At 47.6% G+C, this 19,567-nt stretch overlaps 1 protein-coding gene across 1 annotated transcript in view; it reads right to left on the bottom strand.

Moving 5' to 3' along the window:
* Positions 1 to 19,567, bottom strand: part of VWA3B (von Willebrand factor A domain containing 3B) — a 225,563-nt gene that overhangs the window by 160,850 nt on the left and 45,146 nt on the right. The window contains exons 9-11 of the mRNA XM_081265190.1: positions 18,555 to 18,717; positions 12,125 to 12,294; positions 8,862 to 8,977 (exon numbers count right to left, since the gene is read on the bottom strand). Coding sequence (XP_081121316.1) covers positions 8,862 to 8,977; positions 12,125 to 12,294; positions 18,555 to 18,717 — 449 coding nt within the window. The remainder of the gene's footprint in view (positions 1 to 8,861; positions 8,978 to 12,124; positions 12,295 to 18,554; positions 18,718 to 19,567) is intronic.

The following is a 19,567-nucleotide window of genomic DNA, read 5'->3' as shown; positions in this document are numbered from 1 at the left end:
TGGCACATGCTGAAGTTCTTTTCCATCATGTACACTAAGGACCTCACTTGTCCTGAGCTGAGGTCCCCCTCTCTGGGAACTCCTCTGGTGACATGATATCATTCCTATTTTTTTTATAAAACGAGGAAACATAGCTCAGCAACGTGAGTTAACCTGCCTCTGTGCTCACAATTAGTGACACAACTCGGATTGGAAGCCAGGTCTGATTCCAAAGTTGATTCACTTTCTAGCAAACGCTGCTTCCTAGGCCAAAACCAGAATCCCAAAGGAACAAAACACTGTAACAGTTTGTATGATCGGGCACCCAATTTTCACTTTCCTGCCTATCTGCGTGTGAGTGCAGTAGACAGACCTCCCCACTCCAATGATGCTGAACTCGGGCATGAGATTTGCTCTGGATAATGGGTGTAATGTGAGTCTTAAGTGGGGCTGCAGGGCTGGCCTTGGCTCCTGTGCATATGCTCTTGACCATGACAAGAACACACCGGATGGCACGGGTTAAAGGAGGAAACGTCCATTCTAAATTGATCACACCAGAGTTGACATGTAGATGCATGATTTTAAAAAAAAAATGGCTGGAGTTTTTCTGAATTTGATGAAAACCAATAGGTCCAAGAAGCTCAAGGAACCCTCAGTACAAGATACCTGACGTTAGGGATGACATTGGGGATGGACGTTGCTCCTAATAAAATGTGGTGGGAAGCTGCAGAATGAAAGGACAGAAATGAAAGGGGGAAGCCAGGAGGATGTGGTCTGCTTCCAACTGTTAGCAGCTGTTAAATCCCACCCAGTGGAGAGTGGGAGAGGATGGCGGCGGGAGCAAGAGAGGACCTGGATTTTCTTCCAGACTAATGGCGGGGAAACCAGACCCAGTGCTGGCAGAGTGTCCCAGAAGGAAATGAATGGAGGGTGTGCCTCCAAGAGTCTGTGGACAGCACCAGGCCACGGGGTCAGGGGTGAGAGGCACCACCCCATCTGAGCCGCACCGCACAAGTGCTTAGAAGGGCTGCGGCTCAGCAGAGACTGTGAGCTTGGGCTCGATCCCATCCCCGTCCCAGTCCCCATCTTTGCGTTCTTGACAGCCAAAGATTGGCCATGAACTTCTAGAAGGTAATGTAGGAAAAACTTAAAATGCAATTCACCCCTAAACAACAAACATTGTCTGTGTCAAAACACTGGAAAAGGCTCCCATCCCCCGAAGAGCACAATCCAAGAAAACAAAAAGGGAAAATTTAAATTTGGAGAGAAATTCCTCTGAGGAGTTAATGCATGTAGAGTAATCCAAAGCAAGCACAGATTAAATAAGTGATTTTATATTATAAGCCAGAAGAATCACTCTTTGTGAATGTATCTTTGTGTTATATTGTTCAATAAAATGTGGATGTAGGTTAAAAAGTTCAAGAATGAAGAATAAATGCTTTTACATGATATATCTATGTTTGCCTTTGCAATGAAACAAGAAACAAGACAAAATTGCTCTCAGCCTAAAACTACTTTTTGTTTTCTCAAGGGAAGAGGTTGTTGAAAGGAACCACCCCAAATTCAAGACCTAAAATTTGGTAAAAATCCATAGGGCTGGAAATGTGGCTCAATGGTAGAGCACTTGCCTAGCATGCATAAGGCCCTGCATTTGATTCAGGACTGCAAAAAAATAAAAATAAAAAAGATATGTGCATTCTAAAAGTTGATAAAAATTCATACCTAATTAATTTATTTGCAGATATTATTACAACTTGTTTATCAAACCTGTTTCAAGAAATGCAGATTTGTGCAGGATGCAGCAGCGCATGCCTTCAATCCCAGAGGCTTGGGAGGTTGAGGCAGGATGATCATGTTCAAAGCCAGCCTCAACAAAAGTGAGGCGCTAAGCAACTCAGTGAGACCCTGTCTCTAAATAAATCACAAAATAGGGCTAGGGATGTGGCTCAGTGGTTAAGTGCCCTGAGTTCAATCCCTGTTTCCCACCCCTCAAAAAAGAAAAAATTGCAGATTCATATAAATATCTACAAAACCATAAGTAACAAACATCAAAATTAGATGCAATCAGATTTGTGACAATGCATTTACCTAATTTAGCCACCCTCTATCAATTTAGCTTGGAGCAGTCCAAAGTCCTCAAGAAGTTTTAGAGAATAGTTTTTGCCTTTTAAATCTCCAATTGCTAATGGCATGAATGCAATACAATGTTCTAATTTTTTAAAGGTTTTACTAGGCCAGCAAGCAAACTGCTGATACAGTTCTGTCTGCTTTTTAAATTGCATCACTAGAGTGAGCCAGTTTATGCTGGGGGGAGGGGAAAAAATGAAAAAGGCAGAAAAAAAAAAAAAAACCAAGAAGCTTAAATGGCAATGGATATTTGGAGAAAAATGGTGTGTGTCGAATAAAAGAGCACTGAACTCAAACACACATGTGCGCTCTCCTAAAAAGTTCAGGCCAGCAACATACAAAATGATGGTTTATTTGGATAGCATCAAAATCATTTTTCACATCTACAAAAAGTACACAAGGCAGATGGCAAAATCAGTTAATGTCAAAAGGTCACGATTAGCCTTGGACTCGGAGAGGAAACAAAGTAGATGGTCCAAGATCAAGCCCATCACTAGCCACACACAGCGTACTTCAAAAGGAAGGAGAGATGAGTGGCAGGAAGACGTTGCTGTATACTTAGCTTCACATCCACCTATATCCTCACATCACATTGTACTTCAAAATAAATCTAGATGGGCCCAAAAGATTTTCGCTTTTGTTTTAAACTCAGGCTATTAAGAACCAAAAGAAGGGCTGGGGATGTGGCTCAAGCGGTAGCACACTCGCCTGCCACGCATGCGGCCCGGGTTCGATCCTCAGCACCACATACAAACAAAGATGTTGTGTCCACCAAAAACTAAAAAATAAATATTAAAATTCTCTCTCCTCTCTCTCTAAAAAAAAAAAAAAAAAAAAAAGAACCAAAAGAAGCGCTGGGTGTGCTGGCGCATGCCTATGATTCCAGCAGTTGAGGAGGCTGAGGCAGGAGGATTCCAAGTTCAAGGCTAGACTCAGCAACATATTGAGACCCTAAGCAACTTAGCGAGACCCTGTCTCAAAATAAAAAATAAAAATGGCTGAGGATGTGGCTCGGTGATTAAATGTCCCTAGGTCCAATCATTCGTGGTACCAAAAAAAAAAAAAAAAAAAAAAAAAACAACCAAGAGAAGGAGGATAGAATCACAAAGGAGCTATAGGACTTAGAGACTGGAGTTACTGCGCGAATTTTAAGGCATCATATAAAAAAATAGCCAAAATGAAAAAAATACGTAACTAGTAAAAATATCCATGAATATTACACTAAAGAGTTAATGTCTCTAATATACAAAGTTGAGATGACGTGACAATAAACGTATGACCCCAGCAGATAAACAGGCAAAAGACAAGCAGATGCTTTACGAAGGTAGTCAATAAATATAAAAGCAGCTGTTACTCCTCATTATTATTGCATTAATTTCTTCATCAAAAAAAAATATCAAAGGAAACAAGATACTAATCTAATGCTGATTTGGGTCCCCTCAGATGGGTATTCTTTATATACTGCTGGTGTGAATGGAATCGTCTTAAACCATTTTTTCAAAATTCACATGAGGGATTACCCTTTGATCCAGTATCTTCACTACTAGAAATAAATTTTTTAATTTATAAAATACTAAAATACAGGAGGAAATAAACATATCATGCAAAAGATAAATGTAAATTATTTATAATAACAAAATATTATAATATCATTTTATAATGAAAAATTATTATTTATAATAATGAAAAAGTCCAATAGGAAATGTTGGACAAAATTGATACAGAACTTTAAGAAAGATTAGATATTTTAATGTCAACTACAGATGTTTTATGATAAAATAGGAAGATACTTGCCAGAATATTAAGTAGAAAATGTCATGTTCAGATTGTATAATATGATATTTGTGCTTTAATTATTTTTTAAGTATACAGCAAGAAGACTGATGAAAGATACCAAAATGTTCAACAGCAAAAATTCTTGGGTGGCAAGGATTTTTTTTTCTCCTCCTTCTTATACTTTCCAAATCATCTACACTATGCCTGGAAAGTGTCCTACACTTGTGTGTTCAGACTTCCAAGTCTTCTCATACCAGCCCTGTAATCTCTGCAAATTTTTTTCCAGGCTGTCTGCCTCCTGAAAAAAGAAAAAAAAAAAACAAAAACAAAACGAGGTAACACTATCCCCCGCCTCCCAGGGCTGTTGTGATTTTTTAAATGAGCTAATGCAGGCAATACACCTAGCAACATGCTTTGAAAGAACAAGAGCTAAACATTTAAAGGGTTAGTGGACTTCATCCTCCTGGCCCAGTGACTAGCAATGATATCGTAACCCATGTAACGCAAGAGCGTGAAACAGGATGATGAAAGTTACTTTCTGATATTTACACATCTTTCTCTCTTTTAAAACATAAGAATTGTGTACCATGCTTTCAAGAGTTACTGTGGAATTTTAAAATCGATAATGAGAATGTAATAATAGAATTTAAAAACTGAGAGTAGGAGGAGCAGGATCTGCATGAGCCTGACAGCCAGAGCCCAGCACGACAGCAGTGAGATTTCTTGTGTTGGTGAGGCCCTAGAACAGGGACCCCAGAACAGATGTCTCATTCTAGACCCTCTCTCCAGATGTTTAGCTACCTCCTAGGAGAACATCCTTGACAATGACTAGGGTTAATTTCCAAAAGATAGAAGGGGGCTGGATTGTTATTTTTATTATTATGAATTTTCTTGCATTAATTTTGAGTTTTAAAAATATTGCATTAACATGTATCAGTTTGTCAGGATAAACCCAACTACTATGTAGAGCTATAAAGCTCTAATAAAAAAAAATATATTGCATTCATCCAGGTGTGATGGTGCATGCCTGTAATCCCAGACACTCGGAAAGCTGAGATGGGAGGATTGCAAGTTTGAAGCCAGCCTCAGCAACTTAGCAAAGCCCTAAGCAACTCATCAAGACGCTGTGTGAAAAGAAAATATGAAAAGGGCTGGGGATGTGGCTCAGATATATATATCACACTGAAATATTTATTTCAATAAGCACATAAAAAGATGTTACCCATCACTAGTCATTAGGGAAACGCAAATCAAAAGTACAATGAAACACTATCTCCCACGCATCACTCGATGATTACTATTAAAAATACAGAATATAGCAAATGTTGGCAAACTTGTAGAACAATTTTACACTGTTGGGAACATAAGACGGGACAGCCACTATGGAAAACAGTGGAAAAAATTGGGAAATGAGTTTTTGAGCTTCCTCAAAAAATTAGAAATGGCATTACCATATATGATCCAGGAAGCCCACTGTAGGTATACACCCAAAATAACAGAAAGGAGGGTTTCAGAAAAACGTTTGCACAGTGCGGACTTAACGGTGTTATTCACAACAGCTACAGAAGCACACAGGTGTCCACAGGTGAACGGATGAATGAACAGGACGTGGTCTGTACATGTCACTGAACCTGCCCGGCTTAGAAAGGAGGGAACTTCTGACACATGCGACATCATCGGTGAACCGTGAGGACGAGGGTGAGGGAAGCCAGTCACAGGACGCACCCTGTGTGACTCCACTTAATATGAGGGGCCTAGGGTGGCACATTCAAAGGGAGAGAGGACGGTGTCTGTCAGGCTGGGGAGGGGATGTGGGTGCTGTGGTCTGAATGCACTCCAGCATTCAGATGTTGAGAGCCCTGATTAGCCAACGTGACATATTCATAGGTGGGGCCTTTAGGAGTCGTGTTAGTTACAGCTTCTTCATCACTGTGACCAAAAAAAAAAAAAAAAAACCTGACAAGAACAAGTTTAAGGAGGAAACGTTTATTTGGAGGCTCATGGTTTCAGAGGTCTCAGTCCATAGATGGTGACTCTGTCACTCTGGGCTGGAGGGGAGGCAGAACATCACGGTGGAAGGGTGTGGTGGAGGGAAGCAGACCGCAGACCAGAGTCAAAATATCTACCCCAAAGGCACATCTCCCCACGCCCACCTCCTCCAGCCACACCCCACCTGCCTACCGGTACCGCCTAGTTAATCCCTATTAGAGGATTAATGCACTGATTGGGTAAAGGCTCCCGTAACCCAGTCATTTCACCTCTAAACCTTCTTGCACTGTCTCCCACATGAGCTTCTGGGGACACCTCACATCCAAACCATAACAGGAGTCATGAGGGTTCTACCCCCAGAAGAGATTGGTGCTCTCATAAAAGGTTGAAGGGAGCTCCCATTTGCCCTGTTCTGCCCTTCCACCTCCTGTTCCATGGGAGGACCTGAGGTCCCTCCCCTGTGGAGGTCTCAGCAACAAGGCCCCATCATGGAAACAGAGACAAAGCCTTCACCAGACACTGAATCTGCCAGCCCTCTTGATCTTGGACTTTCTAGTGCCCAGAGCTGTAAAAATAAATAAATAAATAAATTTCTGTTCTTTATAAATCACCCAGTCTCTGGTATTTTGTTATAGCAGCAGCAGCAACAAAGACATGGGAAGCCATTGTTTAACAGGTACAGAGTTCCAGTTTGGAAAGGCGGAAAGAGTTCTAGATTTAAGTGGTGGTGGGTGGTCGCACAGTGTGAATGTGCTTTAGGCTACTGAAATGTATGCTCCAAAATGGCCACAATGATATATTTTAATACAATTTGAAGACCATTCTTATTTGGATCACAGATAGTTTTTTGTTTTGCTTAGTTTGTGTTTTTGCATTGGTGTAAAGCTCTGAAAACCCATGATTGGAACCCCAAAAGACAATCACAGCAGGAAAGTCTTTAAGATTGCCAAATGAGTTCTATAAACAATGCTTCCCCAAGCCCTCACTAGATAGTCTCTGGAGGCAAAATCATCTCCTAAGGAAGCCACCCCCCAACACACACACACACACACACACACACACACACAACTAGAGGGTGGCCTGGGAAACCACAGCAATAAGTGCTCGCAAGGGCCCGTGTGGCAATGGGGAGAGGGACTCGGTGCAGAAGAGGCCACAGAGCTGCTGTGAAGTGGGAGACCACACATTTTAGACCTTCAGAGTCTGTCAAAGTTTTCCGGGCAGTTTCTTGAGTGGGAGAGCTAGGCTTTGAAACATTGGCATTCTGGGACATTGTGATGGAAAGAGGAGACAAGATCGCATATTGAGCATCTGACACTCTGCCCCCTCAAACCCAGAACGTGTGATCACTGGAATGGATTCAGAGTGACAAGCCACGACCAACACCTCCATTCTGAGACAAGGGTTCTTATCTGTAATTTAATTTGCTTCCCAGGGCTGGGAAGATAATGGCTGTGGACCACGGGAAGCTATGGGGTCGGGCAGGTCTCCCTCACAACTCAGATGGCCAATGTTGTGGTTTGAGTGTGTCCCCAGAGTTCCTCGTGCTGGAAACTTAATTCCCATTGCAACAGTATTGGGGCTGATTAGGTCCAAAGGACTCTGCCCTCACGTATGGATTAAGGTCTTTATGACTGGCATGGATTAGTTATTGAGAGAGAAGGTTTAAAAGCAAGTTAAGGGGCTGGGGATGTAGCTCAGTGGTAAAGTGCTTGCTTAGCGGGTGTGAGGCCCTGGGTTTGATCCCCAGCAACACAAAAAAAGGAAAAGAGAAAAAATCGGGTTCAGCCCTCTCTTGCTCTCTTGCTTCTGAATGCCTTTGCCACATGCCAGCACCATCCCCTTGAACTTACCAGTCTCCAGTACTGTGAGCCAAATAAATCTCTACTCTTTATAAATCACCGAGTCTTAGGTATTCTGTTACAGCAGCAGAAAACAGACAAAGACACCAAGAAATCTCCATAGACCAAAAGCAAATCCCATTCACAGTAACTGGCAAGGCTTAGAATGCCGGTGATATGTTCTTCACCCTGATTGAATCAGTGCCCACCAAGGATTAGTCTTATTTGTTACTTTCAGTAGGACATCCAGAAGTAACTGTTTCTCAGATTAGCATCCATCTAACTTATGATTTGGCATTTTCTCAAATTCTCTGGAGGCATCTACTTGACAATCAGAACAGTCACCTACAGGAGTGCACCAGTGAGTTCTACCAGAAACTACCCCCTGCTCTGCCCAGAGGGCACTAAGAATTTAAATCCGAGAAGTTGTGTGTCAGATGCGGGCTTCCAACCTGATCCCCTGCTGTGAAATAGCTTCGACTAACTGCCCACTCTTCGGGTCCCAGAGAGCCTTTGCCACACCATTAGGTCAACAGGAATCTTTCAGACACCTGTAGGCTGCAGTTTGGCCCCCAAAGAGTGGCCAATGGCAGAGCCACTGCTTTTCTTGGCAGTATTTATTCAGTGTCTTGGGCACTTTGCAATTTCATCAGCCCAAAAAGAGACTCCCATCTTTCATCTTCCTGAGATCCCATTCCTATTTCTGGCTGGTTTTGTGGCCTCATTTCTTGAGTGAAAAAGGAGGCTCATTCAGCCTCCATAAAGGTCCCTGTGTGACCTCCACCCTCACAAGGGGCAGGAAGAGCCCATGCTCTGGAGCCACAGCGCGGCTCACCACAGGAAGGACGGCAGGACTTCCTCCTCAGAACTGCAGGTGTCCTCATTTGCCTAGAACTAACTCCATCATTGACACACCTAAGGCCACACCTCCAGAAGGTTCTCAGGTGAGTAAACACGCATCGCTTAGGCCATTTCCCTGGGCCGTAACCTTATGCCTGGTGGCCAGGCTGGGAATCCCCCATGAACATCTGTGGGCTCTGCTCCTGCGCCACCATCATAATGAGAAGGGAAAGGGGGTCCCTACCTAGTGACAGAGATCACCCAGAGTTAAGAAGGATAACTGCGCGGCTCCTTGGGGGTTCCAGGTACCTGGGGGGAGTTTTCCTCTCAGCTTTCTTGAATTCCAAGTGATCACGTTGTCACCAGCCTCCGTGAGGAAAGCTGGCAATTCCATGCACTCTGTCCTCTCGGCAAACGCGTGGAATCTGAAACACAAGGACGTTCCACGTGAAGCTGGAGAGGGGTGAGTGCGCCTCTCTGTTCAGGACTGTGAATCTCCTCTCTCTCCTTAGGGCTGAGCATCTTAATCTCACCATGTTCGCCCCTTTCCTTTACACACTATCAATTTCCACCAGCAGACAGGAAGGCAGAAGAGTATCGGAATTGGAAATGGTTTGGGAGGTTGTTTCTGTTTGTTTGGTTGGTACCAGGGATTGAACCCACAGGGGTTTAACCACTGAGCCACATCCTCAGTCCTTTTTTACTTTTTATTTTGAGATACGGTCTTGCTAAGTTGCTTAGGGCCTCATTAAGTTTCTGAGGCTGGCCTCAAACTTGTGATACTCCTGCCTCAGCCTCCCGGTCTAAAATGGTTTGGGATTTTACATGATGATGTGTCTTTTCATTAGAGGGTAATTAGCTCAACCAAATGGTATTTTTTGGTTTTTGGAAAATGATATTCTATTCTTCTATTTATTCTTTGGTTCCTGGGATTCCAACATGACAATAGTTTTGATGACTCAGGATTTTAATGCAGTGACCCTGTAGCAGTCATCCGCATGTGGGCCTGTTGAAGGCTGGGGATATGAGCAGCATTGGCTCATTCTCCCATTGCGGATGGGCCTCAGTCAGCTTTAACTCAGCAAACACATACTTCCCCTGGGACCCAAGGTGAAGTGCTAGTTAAAAGAATTGCTGTCCAGGCAAGTTTTCAGGGCCTGTCTACCCAAAGTGTGGTCCAAAGAACAACCACAGTGGCAGGGCCTGGGAGTGGGTTAGGGATCCGCATCCCCATGCCCCCACCTGGGCCTGCTGGGTCAGAACATGCACTTGAATGTCCCCGGGGGTGAGTGTGCACATTAAAGCTTGACAAGTGCTGGTGAGGTTCACACAGGGTGGCGGGCTGTCACATGCCCAAACCCCCCTAACTGAAATCCAAATTGTCAATAGCACCAGGGCATTAGATTTTGATTGGCAGAGAAGGTCTTGGTAATGCTAAGAGTTCCGCCTCTGCCAGTTAGTTCTTGCTCATTCAATGCAGAAAATCCTGCAGCAGAGCCTGGGGTGGATAGATGGGCAAAGGAATGGTAGGAGAGGTCTAGGGGCCTCCTGGACCATGGGAAGCCTCACCCTTGCCTCAAAGGTTCTGGGGAGACTCTGTGGCAGTGAATAAAACACACTGCAGAGCCCCCTTCTAAGGCCAGCAGACTCAGACTGGCCAGGCCTGCCCCCTGCGAGAGCTTCATCCAGAACAGAAACTGCCAGTTTCCTTCCTCCCATGACCTCCTGGCAGGGCAGGTGAGGGAGGCAGGAGAGGTCTGTCCTGGCAGAACCCACACCCTGAGTCTGGTGAGGCCTTTGGTGCCCAGGATTTTCCACTCTGATCCATTCTTCAGATTAGAAAAGAGAGCAGGGGAAGGTTTCCTCCGGCTGATACCACCTTGCCTGTGCAGAAGAAAATCACTTAATAGTGACATAATACGACTCTAATACAGCAGTGCTTCACTGATGGTTCCACTAGACACCAACTCGGTGTCCAGGGACCACCTGAAGGGCCAATAAGCTGGGACCACCTCCTGCAAGCTGAGAGGCCCACGACATACTGTTTCTGGTCAGATATTAACTGTCCTCTATCTGGGGCCCACAACCCAAGGCGTGCCAGAGCAACCAGGAGCCGTGGGTATCTGGGCAGGGGTGGAGCAGGCAGAAGCAGCACTGGCAGTGGGTAGCCTTGCTGTGAGGGCCCTGGGCAGGCACAGGAGGGTATATCTACATCTGCCCCTATCTTCAAAACACACCTCCACACAGTCAGTAGGGAACCACAGCTTCTCCCGTGGTGAATTACTCCCTGGGCTGTAGCATGCCCAGAGAGAGTGCCCCAGGTGACAGAGCAGAGGACAGAATGACTATATTTGGAGACAGAGTCCATAAGGAGAGAGTAAAGGTTGACTGGGATCAGCAGGCTGGGCCCTGAGCAGGCAGGATTAGTGACCATGTAAGAAAAGGAAGGGAGAACCTGAGAGTTCACCTGCTCTCTTCCCACCAGGTGAAGCTGTGGTGAGAAGTCAGCTGTCTACAGCCAGGAAGACAGCCCTCACCTGAAACCAAGTGGCTCCTAACCTCTAGGACGCTGAGAAATAAATTTCTGTCTTTAACCCACCTGGCCTCTGATATTTTGTTATGGCGGCATGCAAGAGTTCAGTTCCAGAAATGTCTTCCAAAGGTGCATGTGTTAAAGGCTAGGTCCTCAGCTTGTCACTCTTGGGAGATGGTGGGACCTTTAAGAGGCGGGGCCTAATGCAAGGTCTTTAGATCATTTGGGGAGTGCCCTTGATAGGGATCATGGAACCCCAATCCCTTTCTCTTCTTCTCTTTTGCTCTCTGGCCATGAGGTGAGCCATGTGCTCCTGCCACAGGCCCAAAGAAATGGGGCCAATGAATCACAGACCAAAACCTCCAAAACTGTGGACCAAAATAAACCTTTGCTCTTTATAAGTTGATTACCTCAGGCATTTGTTATATGGACCCAAAGCTGGCTAATAAACTGCCCAAGTGGACTAAGATACTAAGAGAAGGGAGTACACCATGCCACACAGGATTGGTCAGGAGGCAGAGGGGTGAGGGGCCTTTATTCTGGTTTCCATAGGAAGGGATAGGGGAGACAACATAAGCAGGTTTAGGGTTAGCTAATTTGAATCATCTGAGTGAGCTCTGGGGGTGGGGTCTGTCCTGAGCTGCCTGGTGTCTAGCCCTGGGCTGATCAGCATGGAGGACAGTGGTCCTGAGTGCCAGAGCCTGGACTGAGAGGTGGGCTCTGGGTGAGTGGGTTTGCTATGACAGGTGCACCCAGGCCAGTGCTTTGCTGTCTCTAGGGACTGGCTAACCCTGGGAGGACGGTCTCTCCAGAGTCAGAGTCCCTAAAAAGTCAGAGCATCAGAGCTACAGAAAACAAAAAAGATGTGAATGATATGGGATACAGAAAAAAAGCCGGGGGAGGGTACACGGAGACTAAAGAGGACAGAACAGAGAGAGAATCCAGCAACTGACTGGGTAAGAAGGCCACCGAGACCCACTGTTAGCCCTGCTTACGTGGGCCACCGACTTGAGTCCCCCATAAGTGTCCTCCCACCTACCTGCCGTGGGTCTTGGTGCTCAGATCCTTCAGGAAAGCTACCATGCCTTCTCCTCTGGCGTTGAAGGACACTGTGTGGACAGGATGTGGGATGTCCAAAGCCCTCTGGAGGAGAAGCTCCTTGGACTCCGCCGGAATGTCCCCCACCACGAAGTAGTAAATGGACTCAATCTGTAAAACAGTGGTGCCAATCAATGGTTCATGGACCTGCGTGCCCCTGACTGGCACTGGGCTCATCAGCAACACACACTCTACAAAACCACTTCTTTTAAAAAAAAAAGGCAGCAAGAATAGCGACAGTACTCCATGTTTGTGGGGATGCTGGGAGGTAAAGTCAGCGAGTGAGGTAATCAAGGCTGTTGCCAAGAGACAACGGAGGCCAGATAGCAGGGGCTGCGGTCTCGGGGTTGCATGAGAAGAACGTGGCTGTTACACATCTAGGAGCAGTTGTGTGCAAATCAAGAAACGAAGGAGGCCTTGGCACGGCTGCTGTGGGTAGGAAGCTTATTAGCCACTTCCCGAGGAGGTGCCAGAATTCTGCAGTGCCGCCTCGCCCATCCTCAGCCGGAGGCAGGGTGTGGGAAGGGGGGGTATATCCAGCTGCTTCCTGCTCTGGTCTCATGTCACCAGGGAGCAAGAGGCCTGGGGACGTGAGGCTGTCTTGACTTTAGGCAGCTGGTGGGGAGCCAGGCCGGCCCCAGGCTCACTCCATGCTGCCATGCCCCAGGCTGACATTGTATACAGTGAACAACCTGGGTCGGGGGCCACAGACCGCCCCTCCACACATACACCTTAAACCAGGGATTCTGGGAGGTGCATACCTCTCCCTTCTAGGAGACAATCCCCCCAAAGGGGTCCCTGTTTAATGCAGACCGATGCCCACCCAAGAGGGCCTCAGGACAGCTGTCCCCCCCCGACACACCACTCCACTCTTGTTCATCCCCGAGACTGGCTTCCAGGACATTGATCTCCCCAGACACTGATGAGTTCTGTGATCTCTGGGACAGGGACCTCGCTTCAGGGCCTTCTCTTATAAGCAGGGAGACAGTGAACTCCTCTTCGTGGTTGGCGGACATTGGTGTATGTGCACATGTATTTACACCAGCCTCCGAGAGTGAGAACCAAGGAGAGCTAGGAATGCCATCATCTCAACCCAGAAACGTCCTGAGTGATGGTCTCTACAGGCAACTGGGGATGAGGCTCCAGCAGGTGTGCGGTGTTTTAAGGGATAAATAGGTTTCACCCCTCTTTTGGGATTCACATCACTCTCCCTGCTTTCATCCCAAACCCCAGCTGCAGATTGCTAGCAAATGGTCCTCCCTTAACTCCAAACCTGGGACTTTAACTCACCTGGCAGAGGGGGTGGACTCACAGTTGGTTCCCCAGCTAATCAGGGGGCTCTGGAGTTCCAAGGGTGGAGGTGGGGGCAGGGTGGCTGAGGACTGGGGCCAGAGTCAGAGCTGAAACCAGGTGACACCTCCCTCCCTCGCTCCCAAGCCTCATCTTTCAGATCTTTCAACACCAGCTCCTTGACATTAAGGAGCACCACAGGGAGGTGAAGACCTAGTTCCAACCTCTCAGTCAGCCTCCTGGGAGGCAGAGGGAAATAGAGGAAGAAACCATGTTCTCCCAGTGACTTATTAGGCAACTAAATTCTTCTTCCAGCCAGTGCATCTTATTTTGTTCTTCTTCTGATACAAATGACCTTGCAGAGGATGCCCTAACAGGGTCCCACTTCACCGCACCGCTGTTGACAAGTTTTTCAGCTGTGTCTGTGCCCAAGTTTAGCATCCTGGGGACAGGGTCATCCTAAAATGACACATGGCTCAAGACAAGGGACAGACACAGGGCGCCTTCTGGGATTCACATGTGATCTGATGGCTCATCTGTCTGCAGATCAACCAGGAGGTAAGCACCGTGTGCCGAGGGGTCGTGGGCAGCGCTGAGCCCCGCCTGTGTGGCAATAACCCAAGCAGCCACATTCCTTGGGCAGCGATGGTTTCTCCCCAGATCGCTGTGGCCAGCAGTGAGTCAGAATTTCCTTTCCTTCTCGGAGCCTATGGCATGCTTCACTATTCATTAACTTTATTAAATTCGGCTTCTGAATCACATGTTTTCGGGCTGCAGAGGCCCTGGGACATGCTCAGCATGGAGGCCACCCGGCTCCACCCGCTTCTGCAGACAGGCTCCTTTCTGGTCTCCTTTCTGCTCACATTTAGAAAAACAGAGAGGGGGATAAACGCAACACCTTATCCCCCTCTCTCTCCAAACTGACAAAACTGCTCCTTAAAGTAAAATGGCTTTACAGTTATCTGCTTCTTGGGACCGTAGGTGAAAATGGATTATTTGATTCAGCGTTCACAACAGCCTCGTGGAGCATGCTTTTATCGTTAGCATGCCCAGTTTAGACGTGAAGAAACTGAGGCTTAGGGTGGTGGACTGACCTGGCCTAGGAGCTGGCTTGCCTGACCCAGGAGCTTCTGTCCTGCTTTCTGACCACCGTGCAGTGTTGGATTTAGAAAGGCTGGTCACCCATTAGAGATGAATGTGAATCCGGGAACGATGAAGTCACGGTCAGGGGGCAGAGGAGGCGGCCCAGGCCGGCACTCTGTTCACTGGCTGGGCTCCCCCACTGTCCGAGGGCTCAGGCTCTTCCGCCCGATATCAACACTGCTGACCGCGGCTTTAAGGGGGTTGTCCTCACAGGAATGCTCACCCTTGGCCATAAGCTCAGCCCCCAGGGCCAGGGCCAGCCTTGAAACCCAGCAGCAGGAGCAGCGACCCGGCTGGCCGGCATTCCCCTAGGGGCTGCTGTGCACCGAATTTGATAAAATAATGCAAAGGCTCCATTCGGCCTCCTAAGAGTGAGTCACAAGTTCTCACGGTTTTTTATTACATAAGACGAGGTGGAGCCTCCATGCCGTTGCTTGGAAGGCCTGTTCTGTCTGGGCCATTTGTTCTGCAGCTCCACACAGCCATGGGCACTCTGCCCACCCACGAAGCCCTTGGCATCTTCCCAGCTGTTGCTCTGGGGTGGGGGCTGGGGAAGGAATAGCAGGGAGTGGCCACCTCTGTTCCCACTGCCCTCTGCGAACCAGCCTGACGTCCTGCTGGGTATCAAGATCCCCACGCTCAAGGAGAAGTGAAGAGGGGTCCAGTAGAATTCTCCCTTGACCTTGGAACGCTGCACCTTTGGGGAGACGCCAGACCTCCGGATGCGCCTCCAGGTCTTCCCTGTGCCTTCGACAGCCCTTTCCTGCTTTGGCCCGTTTTGATTGGTCACCACCCACTGTCCAGCCTCTCAGGCTTCAGGGGCCTTGTCCCTACCCTCACCCCACCAGGGTCCTACAAGGCTCAGCAAATTCACCCCTCTGGTCCTGAGCAAACCACCTCCCTCCAATTTAAAAAAAAGAAAAAAACCCCAAAATTCTCAAATCTGGACATTGGGGATCAGATCTCTTGGTCCCACATCTAGCCCCCAAACTCCAGCATGTGACCATTATTTCCAATTCATCCCATCAATGTCCAACAAACATTTATAGAACTCTTAGGAAGCTTCGGGGACACACAAAGAAAAGATCTGATGCCTGTCCAAGCCACCAGAAGGAAATAAATGAGATGCTAGATTCACGTACCCACAGGGCCAGGCCTTCAGCTTATTGACCAGCAGCACAGGTTCCTTATGGAAAGGTGCAGGTCAGGTCTCTCAGTGAATATGATTTTTTAAATATATATTTTTTAGTTGTAGATGGACGCAATACCTTTATTTTATTTTATTTTTATGTGGTGCTGAGGATCAAACCCAGTGCCTTCCACAGGCAAGGTGAGCACTCTATATGGCTGAGCTATATCCCCAGCCCCAAATATGATTTTTTTAAAACCAAAAAAACCAACAAATTCACCAGGCACAGTGGTGCATGTCTACAATCCCAGCAGCTTGGGAGGCTGAGGCAGGAGGATCGTGCAATCAAAGCCAGCCTCAACAAAAGTGAGGCCCTAAGCAATTCAGTGAGACTCTGTCTCTAAATAAAATACAAAATAGGGTAGGGATGTGGCTCGGTGGTTGAGTGCCCCTGAGTTCAATCCCCAGTAATGCTCCCCCCCCAAAAAAAAAAAAAAAAAAAAAAACAGATTCATGACTACCAGGCAGATGGGAGAGAACAAAAAATGGAAATACAGATGTCTTCTGGTCATGGAGCCTTCTCCTGAGGGCAGTTAGCTTTCTTGGGTGGCCTGAGCCAGGGCTCTGGGATAAACAGTCCTCTCTCCCAAGGACCTGGGAAAGGGGAGGCCAGGGCCTCCCAACAGACCTCTCCTCCTCAGAAAGGCCAGGGAAGCTGCCAACTTCCAAAGCACAGAGGATGCTGGAGAACAGAAGCCCATGCCGGTCAGCACACTGGGCTCGAAGGACAGCAACCCCTCTCCTGCAAGCATCTCCTCAACAACCTTCCCGGGCATCAGGTCCTTTTCCACAGGATTCAGTGAGAATTCACCCATCAGTAGTGTTCTTCAAGTGCTGTTATGGGAGCCACGATTTAAAGACCCCCTCACACTGCCTGGGCTCCCTGCTGGGTCTTCAGCCTACCTGCGGCCAGAGCCTGGTCCTCATATGGACTTGATACAAGACCCAGACTTCCATGTTGATTTTTGGACCCAGGATGATACCCACTGTCCTGGTTCCTCTTGGTGCACCCTCATGGGGGCAGAAGCTCAGGCAAACCCGAGGAATCATCAGTGTGAGAAATTTATAGTTACTGCTCCAGAAGTTTCTTAAGCCTTAAATCTTTTCTATTCCTAGCAGATGGCAGCTACACGCTGGAATGCAAAACTCCCTGGGGTGGTCAGGAGGGGCCCGGAGCAGAGGAGCAGGCCACCCTGGGAACCTATTCCCCCCCTTTTACATACACATGCATGCTCTTAAAAAAAAAAATGAGTACAGGCATGGCATTTTTATATATGAGACAGCTGCACTTACTGGAGGAAAACTTGGGACCACCCCAGACAGAGGCTGCGGGCAGAGGGACAGAGCAGCCTGTGTCGCCTGGAATTTCCCACGCGCTCCCAGCTCTTGTCAAGAGCTTGCGGGTTGCGTTTGGTGACCAGCACCTGCGAGCTCGCTCCTTGGTTCCCCCTCTTCTGTAGGACCTCCCTGGGACTCGATGAAGCGCTCCTCATTTTCCAGGCTAGAGATGCACATTAGAGAGAGGGGAGCCCAGCCGGAGGGAGGAAGGGGAGAGAAGCAAGGTCCCAGGGAGATCTTGCAGTCACACCAGGCAGGCCGGTCAGGTTCAAGGCGCACTCAAGAGCACACACATCCAGGAGACTGGGAAATGTACCATTCTTGAAATGCAATACTAAGGTGTCAGGAATCTTGGCATTTTTACAGATGTTGAAACAATCTGGAAGGACCAAAGAACAAAGTGGCTTGTATTTGGTTCTTCCTTAACAGAAAACATTTGTTGGTCTGGCTTTCCGAGGAAAACTGTGTGTTTCCAATTTCAAATCGTCACTGATAAACGCAGACCAGTGAGCTCCGGGAGCTGTCCTTTCATGGGAAAGGACTTCTGAAGGCAGCCGGGTAAAGCTGGCTTCCAGAGCCGAGGAAGCAAGTGCGGATACAGCAGGCAGACCCACGGGGACCTGGGGACCCTCCTCTCCAGAAAGTCCCTTACCAGCTTGGCACTGCCCTCACAGTCCTCCCAGTGATCCCTCTCAGAAACACACACCCTGGGACTGAAAGAGACCTAAGACACTGCCATATAAAATCGCTCCTTCCGGGTAAAGCTTTATTTCCAGAAGGTTCCTTTCCAAATGCCTGTGTCAGTACATTAATGATCAAAAATGGAGGCTCCTCGGCTTGGATATACTTCACCTCGGAAAGCACAAAACAGTTCCATCTATGAAGAAGAGGACCTGGGAAGCCTCAGAACGCGGATGCTGATGCCGGGGACCCCCTAGTTCCTCGTCCTCAGAGTCCTCTGGCCTCTCCTCCCCTCAGGGAAGGAAGGTGGTCTCTAACTGGCTGGAGGGCGAGAGCGGAATGAATGTGTTGGAGCTGCACAGCGATGGCCTCCCGCTGCTCAGGGGGTGTGAGCAGTGCTGGTCTCTCCTGGCACTAGCTCCCCCAGCCCCGGCCACCTCAGAGAAGCCCAGCCAGGCTCAGGGCACAAGCCTGAGGGAGCCTCCATGTGGTCGGTCCAGTCCAGCTCTACTGTCACCAGGGCCGCTCCCTGCATCCCTCTCTGGGCCCTGCAGACTATTTCTCAATTGGCTCAAAATTCAGAGTTCAATCAGGTCAATACCCAGGGGCCTCTCCAGTGCCAATGACCGGGGCCTCTAGGGAATGCTTCGGGTGTGGGGAAATCAAGGTCAGCTGAAGGACAGTGTGAAGACACCCTGGGGCCCCGGGCGGACCATGGACACACACTTACAGTCTCGTCTTTCCCAGCTTCCAGCAGAGCGTCTAGGCGGCAGATGGCGCTCGTCGTGGTCAGCTCAAAACTCAGCTCCTCGACCCAGCACCAGGCAGCGGCTATGCACTGTCGGGTCACCGGAATAGCGTGTTCTTGCCATTTCACAGGCTCTTGAGTAACCCTGAAAGGAATCACATGGGTGGTCACAGGGCAGTGATCAGTGCCACCAGAGGAATGTCCAACCTCAGTCCCCTCAGGCCCACAAACAATGGGCCTCCTAATGTCGTGTCATCAGCAGTGAGGAAGGACACAGCTCCCAGGCCCTTCAGAGTCACCAGGAAAATTTAAAACTTGGTGAAGATGGGCCTGTCTTGCTGAGGAAAGTGTACCTTCTGAATGCACCCCGTAATTTTGAGGTGACATTATCTTCCACAAGCCCACACTGACTAGGAAAAACAATGTTTACTTGAGAATAAGAAAAACTAAGAAATGTAAACAGTAACAAGTTCTTTAAAAATATCCAGATAAGCTATTTTCTTAAATGGGCAGGTTTGTATGAAACTGTCTTTCATTAACAACAAATACACAAAAAACTCACAGTATAACAATTTTGCATAAATTTTATTTCTAATTCTTCTTCTTCTTTTTTTTTTTTTTTTTGGTATGAGATTTTGAACCTAGAGGCGCTTCACCACCGAGTCCCATTCCCAGCACTTTTAATTTTGTTATTTTGAGACAGGGTCTTCCTAAGTTGCTTAGGGCCACACTAAGTTGCTAAGGCTGGCTTTGAACTCTCAATCCTTCTGCTTCAACCTCTCAAGCCGCTGAGATTACAAGCGTGTGCTACTATGCCAATTCTTTCTTGACATTTCCTTGTTCTGAAAAAGATTGCCATCGGTCACCTTTTTTCAGATCAAAAATTGAATTGTTTTGAATTCAACAGAGCATTTGTTTTTAAATCCTGAGAAAATTTGGTAAAACCATTGAGTTTGAGTTTGGAGACAACAGGTGGAAAACTCCAAAATGCAGAG

This window comes from Spermophilus citellus, assembly GCF_964194105.1.
Source record: "Spermophilus citellus genome assembly, chromosome: 13".
NCBI classification, from domain to species: Eukaryota; Metazoa; Chordata; class Mammalia; order Rodentia; family Sciuridae; genus Spermophilus; species Spermophilus citellus.
The sequence above is the reverse complement of the archived record's forward strand: the minus strand, read 5'-3'. Positions and strand labels throughout refer to the sequence as shown.